Source organism: Dryobates pubescens, chromosome 8, assembly GCF_014839835.1.
Source record: "Dryobates pubescens isolate bDryPub1 chromosome 8, bDryPub1.pri, whole genome shotgun sequence".
NCBI lineage: Eukaryota > Metazoa > Chordata > Aves > Piciformes > Picidae > Dryobates > Dryobates pubescens.
In genome coordinates, this window is record NC_071619.1 from 12,969,244 (window position 1) to 12,992,825 (window position 23,582).

Sequence of the window (23,582 nt, forward strand, 5' to 3'; positions counted from 1 at the left end):
CTTTACAGTGTGCTGCTCACCCCTACCCCACTGGGGAGGGGAGAAAGGCCACCTACATCTCTTCCCAGTGCAGCCTCATCCCCAGCATAGCATTAATCTTCTAGCAGCTTTGTCAAAATTGGACCCTGCTCTGAGACTGCAACCCACTCTGCCTGCCTGTTCACAGGAGGATGCTATGCCCCCCCAGAACATGCACTCCTGTGGGGTATACTGGAGACTGCTCTCACCCTCCACAGGGGCTCCCAGTGAAACAGGGTCCTGGCACCACCCATTGGGATGAACACAACCGGATGTGGTGGTGCTGTGGGTACCACAGAGGGGTACCCATGTTTAGGGTGCCCAGGCTATAGGGCCAGTGGGCCAGTCTTCATGTCCTGCATGAAGGGGCAGGTTCAGGCACTTGGAGCTGTTTTGAAGTGGCTTCCAGTGTGGGGGATGTGCCCCTCCCCATACTGGTGCACACACCTGGCATCTCCCAGGAGAGGTTATCAGGTAATCACCCTGTCCCACTGCCTCTGCCAACCTCCTAAATGTCACCGTTGTGCTCTCTGGGGCTATGAGCTCATACTAACTTCTCCACTAATGAAAGCCCCCCTCCACTGGCCCTGTGTGAAGCAGCTGCCAGGGCCTGGCCCTGCCCTGGCCCCTTTGAAGTTCATCCTGAGCTGCTGACAGCTCTGACCGGCTGGGAAGGGGACATGGCATGCAGTGGATGCAGGATGGGGCCCCAAGGATTCGTTGCAGGACTCCAGCTGCCCTCCATGGCCCCAGCCACTGTACTGAGCCTGTGGAGAGGGTTGGGATGTTGGGAAAGGGTATGACACTGTGCACTCAGGGACATGCTGAGGCCATCTCCCTGTTCCAGCCTGGGAGCTAAGCGCAGGTCTGGACTAGGGGCAGTACTGGGGCATTGCTGCACAGTGTCATGGGCATGGGCATGCTGACTGTTCAGGGCTGGCCCTAGGGGACCCAAGCATGTCCCACGCTTGTCCCATGGCACCAGGAGCAGAGCCTTTGGGCAGTCATCCAGAACTGTGGGCAAGTGGAGGTCTGCAGGACAGGTCGGAGCCCACTCACACCAGGCACCCAGAGGAGGACCCAGGCAGAGGAGTAAAGGCAGCTCTGGCAGCAGCTGTGCATGCGGTGCCTGCTCCCACTGCCAGGCAGCCTAAAAATAGCCCCTCGGGGCTCAGCAGATGGAGCAGAATGGCCAGAGCCCTGTTGCTGCAGGCACTCTGCCAACCCCCTGCATAGTGCTCTGGGCTGCCCCAAGCCTATACTGCCCCTGCTCCTACTGCCTGTGACCCTGTCAGCTATACCAGCCTCCCTCAGTCCCTACCCTGCTGGAAGTCATGGCTTGGCATGGCATTGCATGGCAGTAGCCTGTCCCATCTGTATGGAGACCAAGAGGACCTATCCCTGTTCTTATTAAAACTGGAAAGCCCACAGTGGTGCATCCTGCACTGGGGAAGTAGCCTGGCAGCCCTCAGTGGGTTCTGGAGATACCAGGGACTATGGGCACTATAAGCAGGGCCAAGGCTATGTGGGAATGAGGAGCATTGTGGGGCAGGTCCAGCCTGCCCATGTCCTTTCTGCCACTGGGCAGGACTTGATCCTGTGCAGTGTGGCTGGCAGAAGGTGGATGCTCATGATGGGGAGCCAATGTCCTACCAAAGAGCACCCCTTGACATATGTCCTGGTCCTGCAGACATTAGATCTGTGGCTTCTGAGGCAACTGGAGCTCAGAACCAAGAGTCCCACACCTGGGCTAAGTGGATGTAGCTGGAGGCATCCCTGGAGCAGCACCCCAGGCAGATGGGCTGAATCTGGGGTGGCAGGGACAGCTGAGCCCCCTTGGCTGCTCTCTGCCCCTCGCCATGGTGTTGTAAAGCAAACTTCATCTCTTGGCAGTCACAGCAGCATTGCCATGGCAACTGGCAGGGTGATGCCAGGCAGGCAGGCGAGCCCTGATGTGGCACGGGAAGGAACCAGGATGCAGGGCTTGGTTTTGGAGGCACCTGGGGACATGCCCATCTGTGTGAGTGTGTGCATGTGCACCTGGGTGCATGCCAGGGGGTGCAGGCAGATGTGAACATCTGAGTGCATGCACTAATGTCTGTGCGCACACGCACGTGTGTGTGTCTATGAGAGACTTGAGGGGAATCCTTTGGCTCTGTGGCACTCTCTGGGCAGGGTGTACCCCACTGCTCTGGGGTGTGGGCTGGCAGAGCTGCTCTGAACCACGGGAGCAGCAAGTTCCTCCCCAAAGCTATGGAATCTGTAGCTTTGTGTTTGTGAGGAAGACAAACCCTCTAGCTTGGGTCCTTGCCTGCATGCGTCCTTTGGTCCCTTGGTCAAAAACCCTGCCACACTCCAGAGTACATGGGCTGCCTCCAGCCTCACCAGGACTCTGCCTCTGTTCTGCCTGAAGCCTTGGGATAGTGCTCAGCTGCCCGTTTTGCTAGGGCCCCTAAGCCACAGGCAGCGGGCTGTGCTGCGCTAGCAGCCTGAACAGCCGTGCTGACAGGGCCCTGCACTTCCTCCAGCATCTCCTAGGTGTGGAGGGAAGGGTTGGCTGCTTTCCTGCCTGGGAAGAGCCCTGTGCCCAGCTACCACATCCCTCTTGCCTCACCATGGCTCCAGCTCCAGCTGAGAGTGTCCCCACCTTTGCCTCTTGGGAGAACCTCTGCCTCCCTCTTTGGCATTTCTCCGGCTCTAATAAAGCTGTCAATGGGCAAAGATATCAGGGAATTCGTTAGCTCTCCTCTTTGATGTCTGCCCACCCCAGAGCGCAGTGCCAGCTGCAAATCCTTAGCAAACAAACAGCTTCAGACGAAGCTCCCGGGCATGGCAGACTGCCAGCTTCATGTTCGCCCCCCACGCCCAGATACCCACCGGGACAGACTTTCGGCCGCCCAGGCCCCCGATTACCTCGAGCAGGAACCCCTCGGCAGGCAGTTCCCCCCCCTCCCTCCCCTCCAGGGACCCAAAGCCGCATCCCCTTAGCAGCCGGGCCTCGGTAGCCGCAGTGCCGGTAGGACCCCCGGGGACCTGCAGCAGTAGCGCTCTCTCTGTCCCCTGGCAGCCCAACAGCCGGGGCCAGCCCCCGGAACAACCAGATCCCAGGTACTGCCATCTCCAGCAGTCGGGACCGCATCCCCCAGGGGCTCGGCGCCGGTAGCCACGGGCGCCCATCCCCGCCGCCTCGGGGCGGGCCGTGGAGGGCCGGGCGGCTGCGCACACGGGGCGGCGGGGCCCGCCTCCGCCGCTCGGCACAGCAGCACCGCGGACAGCGCCGGCCCCCGCCCGGCTCGGCGCGGCCCCGCTGACAGCGCCCGTTCCGCCCGCGCCGCTCCCGGCCCAGCTCAGCCCGGCCCGGCCCGGCCCGGGCGCACCCCGCGCCATGGCCACGGAGGTGGGTGCGCGGCGGTGGCGGCTCGACAGGGGTCACCCCGACAGCGGGCACCCCCTCGATGCCGGGCTGCAGCAGAGCCGCCCCGCTTTGCCCTCCCGTCCCCACCGGCTGGCGCGGCGCGGGGGAATGCGATCCGCGGCGGGTGGCGTGGGGCGGAGGTCCGCGGGAGGTGCACTGGGAAGGGGTAGTGTGGGGTTTTGAGGGCTGGGAGGGGTGCGTGGACCATGTGGGGAGCCTGGTGAGGTGTGTGGGTTGTGCAGGGTTGATGCAAAGTACCTTTGTTGGAGGGAGCAGCATGGGTCTGGGGCGGGGTGCCCCGGGAGGAGAGGTGGCTGTGGGGCTGGGATTCCTTCTCCCTGGTGCTGTGGGTGGGATTCGGGACGGAGGCAGAGGGCCCGTGGGGCACACAGCAGGTGGTGGCCCCTTGTTACCCAAGGGAAGCACTGGGAGGGGTCTGACAGCTGTCTTTGGCACAACTTGGCCCCTCCAGCCCCCCACAGCTGCCCCACAGCCCAGACTCCATGGGGCTTGGCCACTGTGCGGTGCCCGGGTTGTTTGGGCTGGGCTGAGCTGAGCGCCTGCCCTTGGGGCAGCTGCCCCAAAGCAGCCTGCTGTGCTGCCACTGCAGCTCCGCTACAGCCTGGGCCCTTGCTCTTGCTCAGCTTGCTCCCTTCCTCTCACCTGGAAGCTGCTGGGGTAGCTGTGTGCTGAGTGTGGCACTGCTGGGAACAGGGGCCTGTCCCCTCACCAGGCCATAGCCCACCAAGGGACAGGCACCCATGTTTGCAGCAGCCAGTGGAGGCAAGGCCAGGCAGCAGGCCAGGGCAAGGAGCATATGCATTCACCCATGCTCCAAGGTTGGGGCTGCCACAGCATCCTTCCCTTGCCCCCTTGCTGCTATCCTACTGGGACAGCAATGTGCTCTTGTGGCCAAGAGGGCCAATGGCATCCTGGGGTGCATCAAGAAAAGTGTGTCCAGTAGGTCTAGGAAGGTTCTCTTTCCCCTCTGCTCTGCCCTAGTGAGACCACCCCTGGACCACTGTGTGTAGTTTTGGGCTCCTCAGTTCAAGAGAGACAGGGATCTGCTGGAGAGAGTCCAACAGAGAGCTACAAGAATGATTGAGGGACTTGAACATCTCTGCTATGGAAGAAAGAATGGGGGTGTTCAGTCTTGAGAAGAGAAGGCTGAAAGGAGATCTTATTAACATCTATATCTGAGGGGCAGGTGTTAAGGTGAAGGTAATGGTCTCTTTTTGGAGGTGCCCAGTGTTAGGATAATAAACAATGGGTAGAAGTTGGAACACAAAGAGGTTCCACCTCAACGTGAGGAGAAACTTCTTTACGGTGGGGGGACAGAGCCCTGGAAGGTTGTGGAGCCTCCTTCTCTGAAGACTTTCAAAACCCATCTGAATGCATTCCTGTGCAACATGGTGATCCTGCTTTGACAGGGAGGTTGGACTCAATGATATCTGGAGGTTCCTTCCAACCTCCACTGTTCTGTGATTCTGCGATCCCCCCCTTGCCCCTGGCCTCACACCTCCATTGCTGAGTTGTGCTCATACCATGACACAGCCCCTGCTGGGGGCTCCCTGCCCAGGGGTGGGCAAGCCTGCAACCTCTGATGCTGGGGAATGACACTGCTGCCCAGGCCCTCAGCCCCCAGGAGAAATGCCTGGCACACCTCAGCTGCAGCCCTTCCCTGACTCAGCTGCTGTCCCCCAGGTGCACAGCCTGCAGGAGCTGCGACGCAGTGCATCCCTGGCCACGAAGGTCTTTGTGCAGCGGGATTATAGTGATGGGACCACCTGCCAGTTCCAGACAAAGTTCCCTCCTGAGCTGGAGAGCCGGGTATGGAGCTTGGAAGGTGATCAGGGCGTGTGTGTGGGTGCCCTACACTGGTGTCCTATGGGGATTCAGGGGGGAGGGGAGTCTGAAGGCACGGGGCCTCCACAGGGTGTTGTATGGCCCTGGGCCAGATGATGCAGCTGGGTGCATGCACTCACAGCCACTTTGCTTGATCTGCAAGAGCTCTAGTGCTCCTGGGAACCAGGAGACTGGTGCTGGGATGCAAGCTCAGCATGTTTTGGCTTGGGCGGGAGGTGGCAGGGGCTAGAGACCTGAGGCATGAACTGGGCAAGGAGGAGAGGGATAAATGCTCCCAAAGTCCCCCTCAGGGATGGGGACAGGGCAGCCATCCTCTGGTCAGACTCCTCTTCATGCTGATTTCTGCCACAGATTGAGCGGCAGCTCTTCGAGGAAACTGTGAAAACCCTGAACAGCTTCTACGCTGAGGCAGAGAAGATTGGAGGCAGCTCGTACCTGGAGGGGTGCTTGGCCTGTGCCACTGCCTATTTCATCTTCCTTTGCATGGAGACACACTATGAGAAGGTGCTGAGACCCAGGGAAGGGTGCGGGGATGGGCATAGTGGCAGGTGTGAGGGTGGGCACAGGGACGGCACAGGGAGCAGGCAGCAGTGCTGGAAGGCCCTGAGTGTCTCTCCCTGTGCCGGCAGGTGCTGAAGAAGATCTCCAAGTATATCCAAGAGCAGAATGAGAAGATCTATGCACCACGAGGGCTGCTGCTTACTGACCCCCTGGAGCGTGGCATGAGAGTTGTATCCTCTGTGCAGCGGGATGCTGAGGGGATGAGAAGGGTGAGGGGATGCTGGGAGCGGTTGCCAGGTAATTGAACTAGCCCATCTCATCCATGATCCTTAGCAGGCCCCAGATTGAGATCTCCATCTACGAGGACCGGTGCAGCAGTGGCAGCTCCAGCAGCGGTAGCTCTAGCAGCAGCAGCGGGGGTGGGGCGGGGGGGCGGTGACTGGCAGAGAGTCCCTGCCGGGACTCGTACTGCCGGGACAGTGGCCTGTCTGAGCTGCGCAGGCTGCACTACCAGAGCACCCGCTTCTGAGCCCAGGCTGGGTGGGAGGAAGAGGCTGGAGGGATAGCCCCGGCAGGGCTACCCACCCCTCTCTGCTCTGTGCCCCCTGCAGTGACACTGTCCCTGCTCAAACCCACTGCGAGCAGGTGCTGGTGCACCCCAGGTGCTTCCCACTGAGCTAAACTGGTGCCACGGGGCTCCTGCAGCCCTCTGGGTGCTTGGTGCTGCTGTCCCTGCCACAAACAAAGGAGTCTGCCCTGCTGCGGGCAGCCCCAGCTGGCAGCACCCCGCATGCCACACACTCAGGAGCAGTGGGACTGGCAAAGCCCTAAGTGGTGAGCACACACTTATCCCCGTGCCCACGGGCACTGCCAGCCTTTGCTGCACCTCCTCCCTGGGTTGTCCTGCTCTTGGTGCCGCAGGGTGGGCTCAGCTGCTGCGTACCTGCTGTTCAGGGTGCCTGGCAGAGCCCTGATGCTGCTTCATCTGCATGATGTTGCCATACATTCACCCCAGCCCTGGCCCCATGCTGCCTGTTGCTGCTCCCCAGCCCTGGCCAAATACCCTCACCCAGCTGGCAGCAGCACCCACGCCAGCACCATCCTTTAGCACTTCCCCTGACACTGGACACTTGCTTCTGCTCCCTGCCTGACCTGGTGCCAGAAAGCTTCCCAGCCCAAGCCCCATGCCCAGGGCAGGGCCATATAGTGGTGGACAGGCTCTTGCCCTTGTGATGCATGGCTCAGCATAGTGGAGGCTGAGCTGTGGTATGGGTGAACCAGGATCCCTGCTCTGCCCCAATTCAGAGAGGGTGCTTAGTGGAGCAGCTCCACCAGGCCCTTCCTCTCCCCCTGCTCATGCAATCTGCATGCAATTGCCAGCAGCACCCCCATTTTCAGCCTCATCTGTGGTGGGGACTCCTAGGAGCCCCTGGGCCTGGCTGCAAGTGGGGGGCTCATAGGCCAAGGTCAGATGGAGGGGCAATAGAAGCATCCCTGTGACACCCAGCACCTCTAGAATAGTCCCTGCCTGGGTGCAGGGCTGGCCCTGCTCTCCCAGGCTCCCAGAAGGACTCCCCCCTTTGGCTTGGTGATGGCATGTGTGCAGGGTGGACCTGGCCCCACTGTTCCTGCTGAGCCCCACCCCTGCATGAAGACCTTCCTCAATAAACACCACACTTTATCCCCTGGCACCTGTCACTCATACTCCTGCGTCGTAAGGGGGTCAGGTGATTCTGGAGGGCACAGAGCCAGGCTGGGGCTGAGTATGCCCTAGCACACCAGTGTGCATCAAACCCCAGAAGGGTGAGAAAGGGGGAAAGAAGTGGGGGAAGGGAGCTGTGAATGTAGCCCCACAGGTAAAGCAGTGCAGGAAAGGGTTTATTCAGTTGGCACTAGGCACAACTGGTGCAGGGAGGGGAGCAAATGAGGCAGCCAGGTGTGCTGGGCAGGCTACTTGTGCCAACAGTGTCCACCTGCACCTAGGGAGAAGCCTTGGTGGCAGTGGCAATGGAAAGAACCATGACTGTTGTGGCAGATATGGTCACAGGGGCCAGGCTGTGCCTGGCACTCATCTATATCTGCAAAAGAAGGGAAGAGGATCAGACTTATGGCAAGGGTATGGGACTTATCTGGCACAGGCAGAGCAGGAGATAGAATGCCCCCTTGCCCCTTCCTGAGGCTGGGTGAAGCTAGGACACAAAGGCATCTCCAGATCATGGCTGCTGAGTGGCAGATGCCTCCCTCACTAACTCCTACACCGCCACAGTCTGTCTTGACCCCTGTTGCGGGTTGGCCAGGCCCAGGGCTGGGAATACAACAGGGCACCCCAGGAAACAGCATTTCTGCTCCCAGGGCAGCATGGCTGCACCTAGCAGAGGTGGGTAGGCATCGCAGGCTGCCAGCCCCACTGCTGCAGGTACTCACCGAGGCACTGTCTAGCAGTGTGATCAAGGGGACTGAAGCCTTGGTGGCAGTGGCACGTGTGTGTCCCCGGGGTGTTGGTGCAGAGCTGGCTGCAGTTGTGCAAGCCCTGGGCACACTCATCGATGTCTGGTGGTGGAGAACAGAGCAGTATGGGGTTAAAACATGCAGGGGGAAGAGAGCACAGCCCACCTGTTGTGGTGCTGCACATCTGGTCATAGTTCCAGGGCTAGGAGCGGGAATGAGCAGGGACAGAGACACCTAGGCCCCATGTGCATATTCCAGCTAGCTCCTGACCCAGGGCAAGGAGAGCTGGGGGATGCTAAGGGTTCTCCCCATCCACGATCCTCCTTCCCAGGCAAGCCCAGGGCAGGGTGAACACAGCCCTGACCTGCACAGTTCAGCAGGCTGGGCTAATAGACAGGATATAGTTTATTGGGGGAGGCTCTTCAGGAGAGGGGCTGGAAGACTGAGCGGGGTCTGACTCCAAACAGTAGGGTCAATACGTTAAAAAACAGACCAGGAAGGTCCTTCTCCTGCAGGGCTGGGGTGCCCCTCCTCTGCCAGGACTGGGGAGGGAGGTCCCCATCCCTGAGGAGGGGACAGGCAAAGCACACACGTCGCAGGCCAAACCAGCAGGCACATGGTACAGTATCAAGGCGACGGAGCAAGCGACCACCGGGGAGGCCCTGGTGTGGAAGGAGCAGGAGGTGCCGGTGAAGGGGCGCTGCCCCGGGGCTGTTTTCCCAGGCATGGTGAAAGAGGCAGCAGGGCTCCATGCCCATCCCACCGCAGGCTGCCCCAGTGGGGCACAGCCAGCACTTCCAGGGCAGTTTAACATGGAGAGAAAGAGAGAAAGAAAGAGGCATAGGCTGTCCGGTCCTTCTGCCAAGGCTGCTCTGGCGTGTTACAGGCAGGGGTTAAAGTGCATAGAGGCAAAGCCAGAGTCCGAGAACTAGAGAGAGGAGGGCACTGTGAGGGGGCCCGGGCCAACTTCCAGCAGAGGGGTATCCCCCAAAAAAGGCCACTTGAGCTGCACAGAGAAGGAGCAAGAGAAAGAAAGAGAGAGGGGGAGTCAGTGGTGGCTCAGGATGTGTGTGTGTGTGTGGTGGACACAGGACAAACAGCTACAGAGCCAAGGTGGAGGTGGGTGGGCAACAAACTGGTTAAGTTACATGATGTAACCAGGCCTTTGTTAGGGATGCAGTAGCATCCTAGGACAGTGCTCTGGGGCTGCTGCCCACAAGCTGGGCCAGCCTGTGCTGGGATGGGGTCAGAGGGTCCCTGCTGTCACTCACCCACACAAGCTGTGCCATCCTCATTGGGTTCAAAGCCCCGGCTGCAGCGCTTGTTGCTGCGGCACCGGTACCCACCGTAGGTGTTGACGCAGACAGGCTTGTCCCGGGGACAGACAAAGGGAAACTTGGTGCACTCATCTGTGTCTACAGGCAGAGGGGTTTCAGTGCAAGACAGCTGTGCTGGGAGCTTGTGGCAGCTGGCCATGGCCCCTTCACTTCCCTCCAAAGACATGCTAGATGACATCCCCAAAGACGGTGATAAACAAGCCACGCTTCTGCCCAGGATGCTCACACATAGCCACGGCCACCCTAGTGCATCCCTGCTGCTCTTGGACCTAATACAGTGCCTGCCACATGCCAGCCATGCCTCCTACCCAGGGAGTGCCCGCTCGCCCCACTCCCCTTACCATCACAGTCCCTCTCTAGACCTGTGCTGCAGGCCCCATTCCCAGGTCATGTGCCAGGCTAGCAGCCATGCCTTGCACTGAGCCCTGCATGCATATCCTGCTGCCTCCCTGTCTGCCACCTCCACATAGCAGGGTGCTGCCCTTGTGCCCTTCACAGGGCCATGCTGCAACATCCTAGATGCAGACGTGCCCATGCCCCCAGCAGCCACTCACCTACACAGCGTCCGTTCTCATGCTGGGAGAATCCCTGCCCGCACTGTGTTTGGGGAGAAGCAGAGACAGCCAGGATGGGGAGCAATCAGCCCTGGGCAGCCACAGAGCCAGCAGATTCCAGCCCTCTGTTCCTGCTGCCAAAGTCTCCTGCCCTGCACCCACCCCTGGCCCTCACCTCCATCGGGACAGGCACGAGTGGCTCCTCCATGTCCAGAGGGTAGGGGACCTCCAGGACAGAATTAGTCTCACTGCTGGCCACAGCTCGTGTCACGACGCGGCCGTCCGGCCAGGTCACCTCCAGGCTGCTGGCTTCATCGTGCCCTGCAGGCGGGCAGTCTGTCAGAGGGGGGCTTTCCCAGGTGGACAGGGGCTGAAAGGAGGCCAGGGAGGGTGGTAGTGATGGAAGGACAAAGCCTCCCTTTGCATCCTGAGCCACGTCTCAGGTGCCTGATGCTGACAGCCCATGTTGTTAACCCAGAGATGTAGCCTAAGGGGTGCATGTGGGGGCAATGGGATGCTCTGCCAGTGAGCAGGGATAGCCCTGGTGCTTGGGCAAAGCAGCAGGCTGGGGGTGAGGAAGGGGGCAGCTGTCCCTTGCAGCAGGGCTGCAGTGGCTGGGCACTCTGCCCACAGCCTCCCCTGGAGCCCACCATGCCTAGGGTGATAGGCCTGGATGATAACCATACAACAGGGCACTGTGGCAGCAGAGGTGGCCCTTGCCAAGAGGCAGGGAGGCTGGGGTAGAGATAGCCCCTTGCCCTCCCCAGCTCACCCAGTCCAAAGTGTGCCACAGGCTCCATCTCACAGAGGTACCCTGATCCGCCATCGATGATGCGCAGGTGCGCCCCGCTGCGCCGTGTGAACAGCACCACCTTGGCCCCCCGGGCAAAGGCCCCAAAGCGGGTGCGGGGGATGACGCGCAGCCAGTTGTTCCTGGTTCCCTGCAAGGGAGGAGGGACCAGGGAGTCTGAGCAAGGAGGGGTGAAAGGGATAGGGACAACACGAGGACTCCCTTTTTGAGTCACCTGAGTGCCCTTGAAGATGGAGATTGGCTGTGCCATGGACTCCCCATGGGACAGGATGAGGTCCAGCATCCCATCGCCATCAAAATCCGTCACTGCACCCCCTGCAAGGACAGGATCATGCCTGGGGCCCAGGCCCCCATCTCCCAGCACTGCACCATCCTGCTGGTGTGGGCTCCCACAGGTGGCAGCAACACTTCAGGCAATGCAGGAGCAATAGAGAAGATATGGTGACCCTCTTGTAAGGGTTTTTGTATGGGTGGCACCCTGCAAGCAGGTGGGTCAGCTTGCAGACAAGTAGTGCCTGGGGGTTATGTGACCCATGAGGTTTCCTGGCCCCAGCCCAAATGCAAGTCTGAGTTTGACTAGTCGACACCCAGAAAGGAGCTTGAGAGCAAAGCCCTGGGGAACAGCTGGAGAGGGCACCCCTAACTGAGTATGGGTGAATGTATGGGGTCAGTCCTGGCTGATGGGGTCTCCAGGATGCTGGTGGGGAGGAGGCAGATGACTCAGCTAGACATGCGGCATCCCTAGGCATAAAGGGTGCCAGGCAGTGCTGTGGAGCAGCCCCAACATGCCCCCCACTGCCAGGCCTGGGAAGACCCACCCGTGCCCCGTCCCTCAGGCTCCAGCGCATCCCCCGGATTCAGCTCTTCCATGATGGGGTCTGAGTGCTCCCTGCGGATGAGCCTGCCAAGCACAAGACAGGGCATTAGTGCTAGCCCCTGCAGGCCCCAGCACCTCCCAAGAGGTGCCTCTCCCTTCCCACAGCAGAATGCAGAGAAGTGACAGTCCCAGTGGTTATGCAAGGTAGGTGGGAGATGGGACTGGCCTCTGTCTGTTAGCACCTCATGTTCCCACTCTGTGCAGAGTGACAGGGATGTCACGAGTCTGGCCCTTGTGGGCCTGAGCAGCAACATCATCTCCAAACGCTACTGCATCCCTCTGGGTTGGAAGATCCCCACCAGGGGCTCCCAGCTACACCACTGCTCTGCACCCATTTGTGGTAACAGTACTGGTGGACAATCAGCTCCCACCACCCCACACACCAGGCAAGGAGGTGCTACACAGTGGTAACGAGGAATTGACCCTCACAGTTAACAGGAGCCACATACAAGCTTCCACGTGGCTGCTAATCAGCAGTGCCAGGGACCTTGGGGGCTGCTGCAGGCACGATCGCAGCAGCTGGTAATGACACTGGGAAGGGCTCAGTCACGGCCACCTTTTATTAGCTGAGCCCAAGCAGTGGCACTGCTGGAGAGGAGCCTCGTGAGGCTGGCTGTGCCACGAGGGCTGCTCAAAACCCAGACCAGGGTGCCAGCCTACCCCAGCCGTTTGGTACCTGCGGGGCTCCTACCGGAAGAGGCGGTTGGCAGAGGAGCCACGGTAAGCAATGTTGTTGAAGAAAACCTCCAGCTCCTGGTCATTGTCAAAGTCAGCTGCAATGACGGTGCGGACAGGGGACGGCATGGAGAACTTGGGGCTGGCGATGTCCTGCGCAAGGGATGTGCAGGAGGTGACAACAGGCACCGGGAGCGAAACGCTGGGTCCTGCTTGGGGTCCCCTCTTTGTTGGGGATTGGAGCCCAAAGCCAAATTAGGGTGAACCTGCCCTCCCCAGTGATCAATGAGGGTCAGTGGGCGAGCTGGCAGTGGGGGGCCCAGCCACAGCCTCACCCGGAATCGGATGCGCCCACGGGCCCCGCTCTGCAGGTAGAGGCGGTGCGGCCCGTTCCAGTTGCCGTAGACGATGTCCACCCGGCCGTCCCGGTTAAAGTCAGCCAGTGCCACGCCACGTCCATGCTGGTAGGGGTCATCCAGCCCTGGGGAGCCACAAGGGACGGGGGGGAGACAGGACCTCCCCCCTGCCTCCATCTCCCCAGCATGCCTCCTGGGATGTGTCCCATGGTCCCCAGATGGGTCCTCCCCATGCAGGACTGCATCTGTGCACTGGTGCACCTTAGCCAGTCCCAGTGGTCAGCTGAGCTCTGGGTTACCAGGGCAGTCCCTCCACCCTGTACTTACCCAGCTCAGGCAGGCTGGGGCAGGCAGAGCCAGCCCTGCTTCGAGGTCCCCAAAGCCCAGGTGCTGCCCTCATCTCCCCTACTCACCCACGGTAGCTGCCACATCCCGGTACGTCCCGTCCCCCAGGTTGTGGAAGAGGAAATTGGGGCTGTTCTCGTTACCACAGAATATGTCAGAGGCGCTATCACTCAGGATGGGGCCCACAGCCACTCCACGGCCCCCTGGGGACAGTAGCCAGGAGTGAGGGAACAGCCGGTGTCCTGCCCCAGGGAAGTCATGCCCTCTATGTCCCCTCGGTGCTGCCCACCCAGTGCTCCCAGGACCCATGGTGACCCCTCCTCGTCCACCTCTCCTGCCTTCAATATCTCTCATCAGGAGCTAATTGATCCTGGAAGCTGCTCGAGTTACTCCCAACCCCAATCACTGCCATTGCCATGGTGACAACACTCCTAATTAGGGACAATTTCTCACTGGGGAGGCAGGACATGGCAAGAGTCCCCGTGCTTGTGGGGAAGCATGGGGCACAGGCTGGCACGCTCCCTGCTGCCCTGCTCGTGCCCCGCCCCTGTGCCCTACTGCTTACCCTACAGATGCTGAGGGCTCTGGAGGATCGGTCCAGATGATAGCAGGCACAGTGGTCCTGCCAGGTGGGCTTCTTTCCCAGGGGCCAAGGGGCTGCCACTAGATGGGGCAGTCAGGCAGCATAATGCGTGGCAGGGGCCACTGCCTGCACTGCCGTGCCCGCAACGGGCACTGCCCTGCCCGCAAAGAGATCCCACGCTAGCCCTGCCCAGCGGAGCCCTGTCCCCTCGGGGCGGCAGCAGCCGAGTACCTGTGTACTTGCTGACGCCAGCCTGGGTGGCCACGTCCACCAGCACCACAATGCCGCGGGCAGGGTCACTGGCAGCCACATCCATCTCAATCAGGGCATGGGGGCCCACGTTGCCGCTGGCGTAGTTGGCAATGTAGATGGAGTACCTGCCGGAGCCCTGTGGCCAGTGCCATCTTCTTAGCACCCACCTGCCTAAAACCTATCTCCACAGGGACCACAGGATCATTGGCATGGGGCTGGATGCTCTCATGGGATCAGGCAGTACTACCATGTGCTGATCAAGAGCTCTGCAAAGCCCATGGTGGAAAAGCACCCCAGGAGATGTGATGTGTCCTGTTGTTTCCATGGTCCCCAGTCTCATGGTGACAACACAGGCACCCTGATCCCCCTTCAATATCCCTGCCTTGCCAGGTCCTACTCCACCCCACCACCCCCCTTGTCCCATGCAGCAGCTGGACCCTGATTTAGGGATAATCTTTGGGAAACAAACCACTGAAGGAGGAGGAAGAAGAAAGAGCAGGTGACAGGAACATAAATCACCTTGACAGGCATGTTTATCAGCTGGCAGCAACCATGTGGACAGGAGCCCACAGTCCCTATGGATGGAGCTGCTGCCAGCCCTGACAGTCACAAGCTGAGGGGTGACTCTGTCCCCAGTAGGGGGTAGAATGGGCCTGGTGCCCAGGCAAGAGGAGAGGTCCCATGAGACCCAATAGGGGAGGGTTGAAGAGGCATGGGGGTGGAAAGGGAACAGAGATGCTCTGTGCCCTACTCGCTCACCATCCGGTCCACGCAGGCGACAGAGCGCCCGGCGAAGCGGCTAGCCACATCCCGGTTCACCTCGTCGCTCAGGAGGTCCTCCCAGCGCCCATTACGAAGCTTGAAGAGCTTGTCCGTGTAGGTGGCCATGCCTGTGGCAGGGGGGCATAGTTCAGAGGGCTGCAGCATCCCACCTCCTCCCAAGGCCAGTGCCCTGCAGCAAGGGAAGGCTGTGGAACAGGCACTCTTTTTTTCCTGGAGCATCCCAAATCTCTGCTGTTTGGCCAGGCTACCCTGGCCCTTAAGGGCCGTGAGGAGACACACAGAAGAATCAACTCATTAAGGTAAAATGTGTCCCAAGGGGGCACAGTCCTGTAGATCATCCCCAGGAAAGTAAAGAAAAAAAAAAAGTCAAATAAATTTAAAAAAAAAAAAAAAAGGAAAAAAAAATCAATTCAGTGCCAGGCACAGGCAGTGAGCTGCACTACCCATGACAGTGCTGATGGCAGCACCTGATTTAGGGACAGGTATGCCTGTGGCCACCACCAGCCTGGGTAATTAGGAGCATCAGGAAGACAGATTTGCTGCCTGGAGGTCAGGGCTGTGGAACAGGGACACGGGGTAGAGCTGAGCGAGAGCGCTAATGCAGGGAGCTCTGGGGATGCTCAGCGCCGGGACGCTCAGGTCTCCTGCCCATAACAAACAGGGCAGGAGTAGCTATGGCTTGGTGCAGCAGGCACGGGGGAGCCACGGCACAGAGGGGCACAGCTGGGATTTGCATCACAGGGTTCCTGTGGTGGGGCAGCCCTAGGGGGGCCAGGGAAGCTGCTGTCCCGCTCAGGGTGCTGCTGGGAGGGCAGCGGGCAGCTGAAGTGCTGACTCGGCGGCTGCCTGGGCTCAGCGTCCCGCCCCGCACTGCTATCAATCAATGGAGCCACTCAACTGAGAAATTAACTCCAGCCCGCACACATCCCTCACACGCCAAAGGTCACGGGCGGCTGTGCCGGGAGCTCCCCCCACAGCCAAGGCGCAGGGCCGGGCTGCCGGCGGGGCTCACCGGAGAAGGCGTTGTTGGTGTTGAGGAAGTAGATCTCCTCGCGGCCGTCTCCGTCAATGTCGCAGGCTGTCACGCCGATGGCGTTCCCTTGCCGGTCCCGCAGCGCGTAGTATGGAGAGCTGGGCTCATCCTCCGCCACGTTCACCAGCCGGCCCCGCGCCTTGTCGTACTTCAGCACCAGATTGGGGCCATTGTACCTGTGGGTATGAGCAGGAATGACACCTCCCTGAGGCCTGGGGACAGGATGAGAGCCCCCAACCCATCTCCAGAGGAACACTGAATGGGTTTTCCCCACCACGGGTACAGCATGGGACCTGCATGGCCCATGGAAGCTAAGGACCCTGGTCTGCCCTCAGAACCCAAACATGGAGCTGGCTCCCAGCTGCCAATGGGGAATGCTCAGCCTGGACCAGCACATCAGGCATCCCATGTCTACCTGGCCCAGGCACACCAGGGCAATGCCAGGGCCGTGAATGAGTGGCCCAGCAGGGCAAGATGGAACACAGGTCTCTGCTTGCAGCCCTTCTCCAGGCCAGGGGAACCAGCATGCAAGGCAAATCTTCTTGGCATGCTGCACCTCACAGGCTCCCCGCCTGTTCCTGTCCCAAGCACCAGTAAACAAGTTATACAACAGACACTGGGGCCACTTACAAAACCCTGGCTGGTTGCTTGGCTTAGCACAGCTGGGAGTGGTGTCCTGGGCTGCTTTGCGGGTCCCTGTTGCAGCACATGGTTTGCTGCCCCAGGATGATGCCAAGGGATGGTAGGGCTGGACTCTGCCATCCACCATATTGTCCTGACTTCCACAGCCCTGCCCCCTCCCTACATGGGCTTTGTTGGAGTGAGTGGCTCCCTCCAAATGAGCACAGCTTTGTGCTCCTCCTTTGGGAGTGAGCAGAGTGATGTGTGCACAGATACTGAGCCCAGCCATGCCAGTACACATATGCAGAGCCCACACCATGGTCCTCACCATCCCTAGCTGGGCCTGGACATGCTGGCAGCAGCTGCTCTGTGTCCAGCTCTGCTCAGGTGTTGCAACACAGCACACGGCTCCCTGCCTCCCCAGCTCCTGCCAGCCCTTCTGAGCCATCACTCCAATAAAGGGCTATAAAAAACCTCCAGCCAATTAACCAAATCTCTGGAGAGTGCTGAGTCCTGTCAGCGGAGCCGAGCTGGCTTGGGGACATGCTGGCTCCGCACTGCGGGGTGGATCCCAGCTGCTGGGCAGCTGTCACTGCCCTGTAGAGGCAGGTTCTGGCCCTGGGGCTGGGATGGGACACAGGCATGGCCCCATGCTGGCATCAACGACACAAGTGGGTGCACAGACACTCTCACCCCACCACCCTTGTGCATAACCCTGCAGGTGGTCACATGTGCAGGGAAGAGCAAGAAACACCTGGCCCTGCAGGGCCACTAGGTCCTGCTGTCACCGAGACACCAGGTGTACCACTTACCCTGCCACCACAATCTCGAAGTCACCATCAGCATCCAGGTCAGTGACAGCCACACCATAGTTGAGCTGTGTGGGGTTGCTGTCGTAGTCAGGTGGGAGCAGGCGGTGGGTGACAGCCATGAACATGGGCTCACTGCGCTGAAAGCCCTCAGTGAGCCAGGCCAGGGACAGCAGGCACAGCACCAACATCCTAGGCACCTGGGAGAGACCTGCAGCCTGTCAGCTCCAGGAGAAGACCCTGCCCTGTGGCCCCTCAGCATCCCCATCAGACTTGCATAGGAAACACTCCTTCTCCACCCCTTACCACCCACCCCAGCTTGTGCCACCCCACCACCCAACCCTAGGGTGCTGCAACAGCTCTGGCATGCCAATGCACGGACCCCTGCTGGAGGCTCCTTCCTGGAACAGGATTGTACCCTAGTGAGTTGGTAGCCAGGGTTGAATAAAGGGGGGGACACACCTCAGGAAAGACTGAGAAGGAGAGCTGTGGGATACTGATAAATATGGGGTCAACTTCAGCTTGCCCTACCCCAAGAGGCCACTGGCACTCAAGATTCTGGCAAGTCACAATGTCAATCAGTGCTCCCTTGATGAGGCTAAAGGAAGGAGACCATCACTGGGCTGGGGAACTTGACCTGTGTCCAGCTCATCTTCAGAGCTAGGAAAGGCCACAGGGAAAACATGGAGATATTCTGCCAGGTGACTCCTGTGTGCCTCAATTTCCCTACTCTGCTGGCAGTTTCTCCCAGGTTCTCGACACAACATGCTCCTCCCAGGCTAGCTGAGGAAGGTTTCTGCACAAGGATGTGTCTGTGGAAAGGAGATGCTGGGAGGAGAGGCTCAATTAACCTGGACTGCGGAGGACAGTGTCTGCCAGTACTGCTGGCAAGGCTGCGGAGATTTTGGAGCTGGCTCTGACCTGGCTGTAGCACAGGTAACAAACAAGGTGGCACTCAGGATGGCTAGCCCTCACCCTAGGCCAGACAATCTTCTACAGAGGGGAAGAGCCCAGTAGCAAGCTGTGCATCCCCAGTCTGTGGGCGTGAACCCACATGCCAGTGCTTCATTCTGGAAGCAAAACTAGCCTGTCCCACTCTTGCAGACTGGAAGGATAGCTGGGGCACTCCATCACCAATGTGCTCCATGTGACTGTGCCATCTCCCTGGGCAGGGCTGTCCCTCCAGCCAGGAACAGCCCTCCCAGTGGAGGTAGGGGGACAGAGGTGAGACCCTGCTGCCAGCTGCAGACCCTGCCAGCAAACAAAGGAAGCTGTGGCAGCTGCATGGGGTCATGTAGTCCAGGCTTGGAGAGAGGAAGGTGTCTGAGGCTTAGATCCTGGCAGACCCACCAAGCTGTGGGGAACAGTTTGTTGCTGTCTTTCCTAGGGATGGGAATGATCTCAAGGGTCTTCAGTGAAGCAGGATTCCTCTGTCACAACCAAATCACTTCCAGGCTCACCTGGCTGGAGAGGAAACCTTGAATCCCAGAGCCCTGCACCCCACCGCACCAGTACACCCAGAGCCCTGCACCCCACTGCACCAGTCCCATTCCTCTTCCTTCTCCATTCCTCAGGCCCAGATGCAAGGGTGAATGTGTCCAGCTCTACTCGCACAGACCTAGGTGCAGCACCACACTCTCCACCACCCAGCCAGACTCGGGGAACTGTACCCAGCACCCTGCTGGCTTGTCTGGAGTGGGTCTCCAGCAGCAGAATCCTGTGCCTGTTCTTGATGCAGATGCCCCATGCAAGGTACATACAATGGAGAGAGTTTCACTGGGTTGTGTAAGGATGAGACAGAGCTTGGTGTCACTGCAGTGCTGGGCAGTAAGGGAGGGGAAGCCTTTGCTGGGTTCAAAGCAAGAGTAGAGAAGAGCCACCCATATATGGACATATGGGTGCAGGGCTCCCACATGAGCACCCTGCCTGTGCAGAGCAGTGCCTCCTCACCCCCAGCCAAGCAATAGGTCGCTGTCCCCAGGCCACAGCCAGGGCTCTTCTTGCTCTGCACCGCCCTCCTGTTCCCACTCCCCACAGCTTGTCTTGTTTCCCAGGTGCCCTCCCTCCCCCCCAATTCCCACCATCCAGCTGCAGTAGGAATCCCTCCAGGCTGGATGGAGCCTTTCCAGGAGGAAACAATGGTCCTGATTTGAGACTAAAGGCTTTGCCCAGCAGATCCGGTGTCTGGTGCCATGGGCAAGAGATGCACGGCCCAGAGCCAGGTCATTTTGGGAAGAGGGGAGGAAGGCTCAGGCTTTGCATGGCAAACAGGAAACACCTCATGGTTCCCAGCATGCTGCTGATACAAGGCCCTAGCATGAACCTCCAGCTGTGGTTTGAGGCTACAGGATCTTGCTTGTATGTAGGGCAGAGCTCAGCCTGTTCTGATCCAGCAGAGCCAAGTCCTGGCTCGTGTTGTGGCATCTGGTGGCAAGGTCACCCCAGGAATTGTGATCATCCCAGGGTGCCTGTTCAACAAGGCTAAGCCTGGTGACCCAAAGCCAAGGTGTCAGGCAGGGTAGAAGCAGCAGGAGGATGGGAGAAAGGCAGGCCCATGGCACCCACACAGGATACAGTCAGGCAGCACAAGGACAGGGTGCTGGTCCCATGGCAGGAATGGACTCATCTGTCCCCACACATGGCTGCAGTTGGCAGCGCCCTGCAGGGAGGGTGGGATGGGGAAGAGAGCTCTGGGGCAGGTACAGCGTCTTGCCCCAGACTCCTCACCATAGGTGGCGAGATGCTGTCTCCAGAGCTCACATGTACCCACATCCACATCCCCAACCCTTGCCCCACATCAAGTGGAAGGGGGGAGCTATCTCTGTGCAGCTACCCCATCCCACGTGCCACCATGACACTGCTTTACACCACACACCCCAGTGATGTCATGCTCCACCACTGCAGTGGCATCCCATCCCGGGCCGCAGTCACCTCCGGCTCCACTGTGACATTGCCTGACATCGCACAGAATGGGCCTCATCACACCCCACAGACACCTCAGAGCAGTGTCAACACGGTGACATCACAGCACCCCATGACATCATGCTGCACGTTTCCCAGTAACTTCATATTCCTCTTTCTGCCATTCCTGGACAGCCATGGCTGCACCCAACAGGGCAGAGGACAGGCAGACGACATCCTGCAGACCCTGAAGTGGCTGAACTCCCCATGGATGCCAGTAGTGTCCCCTCCATAACACCTCAGCCTGAATCAGTTCAGCCCCTGCAGTGCTTCTACTCCAGTCAAAACCCAAGAGCCCCAGTCCCACTGTCCCAGCTGCTTGCTGCTGCTGTGGGCTCAGTGCTGCTTCCTCACATACCCTTTTTGCAGCCCCTGGCCTGTACATGCATCCCATCAGGGTTGCTTCTGGTGGGCCCAAAGCCCCCAGCTGCTGTCTGGCCTGTCCCTGTCCCCTCCCATGCAGGGTTCCTCAGTGCTGGACCAGGCACGCTGGGGCTCAGCCAGCAGCAGCTAATGCAGTGTGGAAATGAGCAAGTCACCTTAGCCTCTGAGCTCAGCCCAAACAGACACCAAGTCTTTCCTGGGCTCAGACCCACCAACACACAACAGCCCTCTTCCCACGCAGGCAGATGCACGGCTGGACCCCTCTCTCTGCAGCCTCCAGCCTCTCCATGGGATCAGCCAAGAGCAAGCACAAGCACCCCAGAAAGAGAAGCTGTTCTTTGGTTCTTGTGGCTCTGATGCCTCTGCCAGAGCTTTCTCAGTCTCAGTCCACACCCCCATCACCACTCCATCCTCATGAGCCCGGTGCCCCCCTGCCCAACATGCATCCATCCCACCCTTCATTCACCCGAGGCGGGTGCTTTGCCACCCCACAACCACCTGCACGCTGAGTGGGCAGGCCTGCGGTCACACTCTGCCTGCCACCAACTTCTCTCCGGGCTGGTGCCCGTGCCAGAGTTACGAGGCACATCCCCGTCCCCTCCCCGTCCCGGGAAACTTCAAGGAGCAGCAGCGAACCGCCCCGCTACTCACGGGCCAGGGGGGCTGCCCGGCACCCCCGCGGCGGCGGGAGCGCATCCCGCACCGCCGCCTCGCCTTGCCGCACCGCTCGCCTCCACCTCCGCCGCTGCCCGACTGCCGATGGGGCCGGTCGGGCCGAGCGGCTCCTTATGTAGAGCCGGGCGGCGGCGGCAGCGCCAATGAGCGCGGTGAGGGACGCCGCTGCCAATGGCGAGCGCGGGGGTGGGGCTGCGCCGCGCTGATTTACTGACCCCATCGGGGATGCTGCGGGGGGATTTGTGGGGAACGTTACCCCGGGGGGGCATCGCCCCGGGCACTGAGCCCGCCGGGGATGGTAGGCTGCGGCAGGAGGGTGGGGGTCCGAGATGAGCGAGTCGTCGGTTCCCAGGCAGGTGGAACAGCGGTGTGTGGGATCTGGCTGGACTGTGGGGAAGGCGTTCCAGGCTCGCAGGAAAAGAGCTGCGCCCCTGTGGTCGCCTCATGGGTGCTGGGTAGTGGGTGACACTCGGGACATGGCTAGGTAGGGGTCCCCACCGCCTGCAAGGGCAACCGATGTGACAGGGCAAGCAGAGGCAAGGGGCCCGGCTGCAGTGGGGGTTTGTCCCACAGAGCAGTGCAACTGTGGGCACGGGGTGAGGAAAGGGAGAAGAGCTGGGCAGCCCTCGTACTGCAACACCTGGCCACACTCTGGGGGTTTGCACCCTCCCTGTGCCATCACCCTGCAGGTCACACACCTCCCTTTGCAGGGCCCCTGGGAGTGGCTGTGCCCCAAAAGCCAGTCTGCACTGCAAGGAAAACCTCATCTCAGGCACTAAAATGCCCAAAATATTGCAGCCAGTAGATGCTTGAGGCAGGATCACACTTACCCCTCAAGCCTGCCTTCCCTGACATGGCTTTCTCCTGCGTGGCTGCTGCAGGGACAGACACAAAGCTCTTTGTGCATCTCTGGATGCAGAAAGTGGCTGTAGCCAGGACTGGGACAGCACTGGCAAGGCACAAGGCTACCAGGTCACCCTAGTGGAGTACATGGTGGCCCAGCATGGAGCTTGGGCTCTGGACACGATCGTGCCTGGCTATAGCTTCTAACAGTTGGGTGCAATGATTGTAAAGGTATTTCACATCATAAATAGTTCTATGATCCTACCTTTTGCTCCCAGTTCTTCTCTCCCAGATGGACTCAAGAGCTTTCCAGTCCTACTGATTGTCTCCCACAAAGATGTTTCCAGATGGCCATCAAGTACCCCTTGATTTAATTTCCAATGACCTTCTCTTGTAGGGTGCCTGGCTGAGCACTGGGCTTGCTCTGTGGCTGCCTGCTGCAAGGTCCTCATGGCCAGCAGCATGGTGTCTGGGCATGGGGAACCCACGATGGAGCACTGCTGTAGGGCAGGAGCTACCCTTGCTTCACTTCATTCACCACAGGGAATTTGGGATGCTGAGCAAACCCGCTGGAGCTGGGAAGCTGGTGTGAGCATCACAGATGTTCAACGCTCTGCTCACATGTCTTTGTGCACCTCAGAGCTGTGGGTGTGTTCCATCCACCAGTGGTCCACAGTCCCAGTGCCTGGCCCATTCCAGGTTTAGTAACCACCTGGGTAATTATTGACACACACTCTGCACTCCCAAGGCTACCCCTGTGACTGGCAGGTACAGAACACACATGCCAGCAAGCAGCCAGCTCGAGCATGCTGAGACTGTGAATGGCAGAGGGCATGCCAGCTCCCCAGGGTGGCAAACCCAGTATGCCAGCACAGCACAGCCCCAAGCATGGGCACACCCACAGACAGGCCTACCAGAACATTATGCACACTCATCTGTACATGCATGTGTGTGCAGAGGTGCCTGCGCAGGACGTGCACTGCCAGGCGTGCAGCATGGTGCACACGCAAAGGCAGTCCCGCGGTGTCAGCAGGGAAGTGCTCACACCATGACCCCCCCTGGATACATGCATGCTGCATGCATGAAGGGCACATGTGCCAAGAACACTGCAGAACCCAACCCTAGGTGCTACTGGCATCCAGAAGAGCGATTTTCCAGCCCTAGGGTTGCAAGGTGGTCCCCAGTACCTATGGGGTTGGAATCCCTCAGTGCCCTCCCCACGGATGCTGAGACCCTGCCAGATGGGGATATTTCTCTGCAAGATGAGAGAAGCCAGCAGGCACCTTGGCATGACAACTGCCATGGCCATAAACCACAGCCCTGCGTTAGCTGTGCTTTTTGCTGGTCCATCCTGGCCCAGCCATCCCCATCCCCATCCCCATGCCCATCTCCATCTCTCTGCTTGTGGGTGCACAGGGGGCATGGTGCACCCCAG

General features: G+C 59.8%; 1 protein-coding gene across 6 annotated transcripts; it reads right to left on the reverse strand.

The window, feature by feature from the left end:
• Positions 1-5,932: 5,932 nt before the first annotated feature.
• Positions 5,933-21,375, reverse strand: CRTAC1 (cartilage acidic protein 1). 6 transcript variants are annotated; one of them, XM_054163642.1, is made up of 16 exons: positions 21,281-21,375; positions 17,288-17,484; positions 15,834-16,030; positions 14,798-14,928; positions 14,018-14,174; positions 13,272-13,406; positions 12,838-12,983; positions 12,519-12,655; positions 11,769-11,851; positions 11,165-11,265; positions 10,912-11,080; positions 10,315-10,460; positions 10,140-10,182; positions 9,520-9,663; positions 8,225-8,350; positions 5,933-6,052 (listed from the first exon to the last, which is right to left on the reverse strand). In XM_054163642.1, the coding sequence occupies exons 1-16, from the start codon at positions 21,323-21,325 to the stop codon at positions 5,976-5,978; spliced, it is 2,034 nt and encodes a 677-aa protein (XP_054019617.1). In that variant the 5' UTR covers positions 21,326-21,375; the 3' UTR covers positions 5,933-5,975. The 6 variants fall into 6 exon arrangements, with proteins under 6 accessions (XP_054019617.1, XP_054019622.1, XP_054019618.1 ...); XM_054163647.1 differs by lacking the exon at positions 5,933-6,052 and adding an exon at positions 7,692-7,878; XM_054163645.1 differs by lacking the exons at positions 5,933-6,052; positions 8,225-8,350 and adding an exon at positions 8,771-8,910.
• Positions 21,376-23,582: the final 2,207 nt, after the last annotated feature.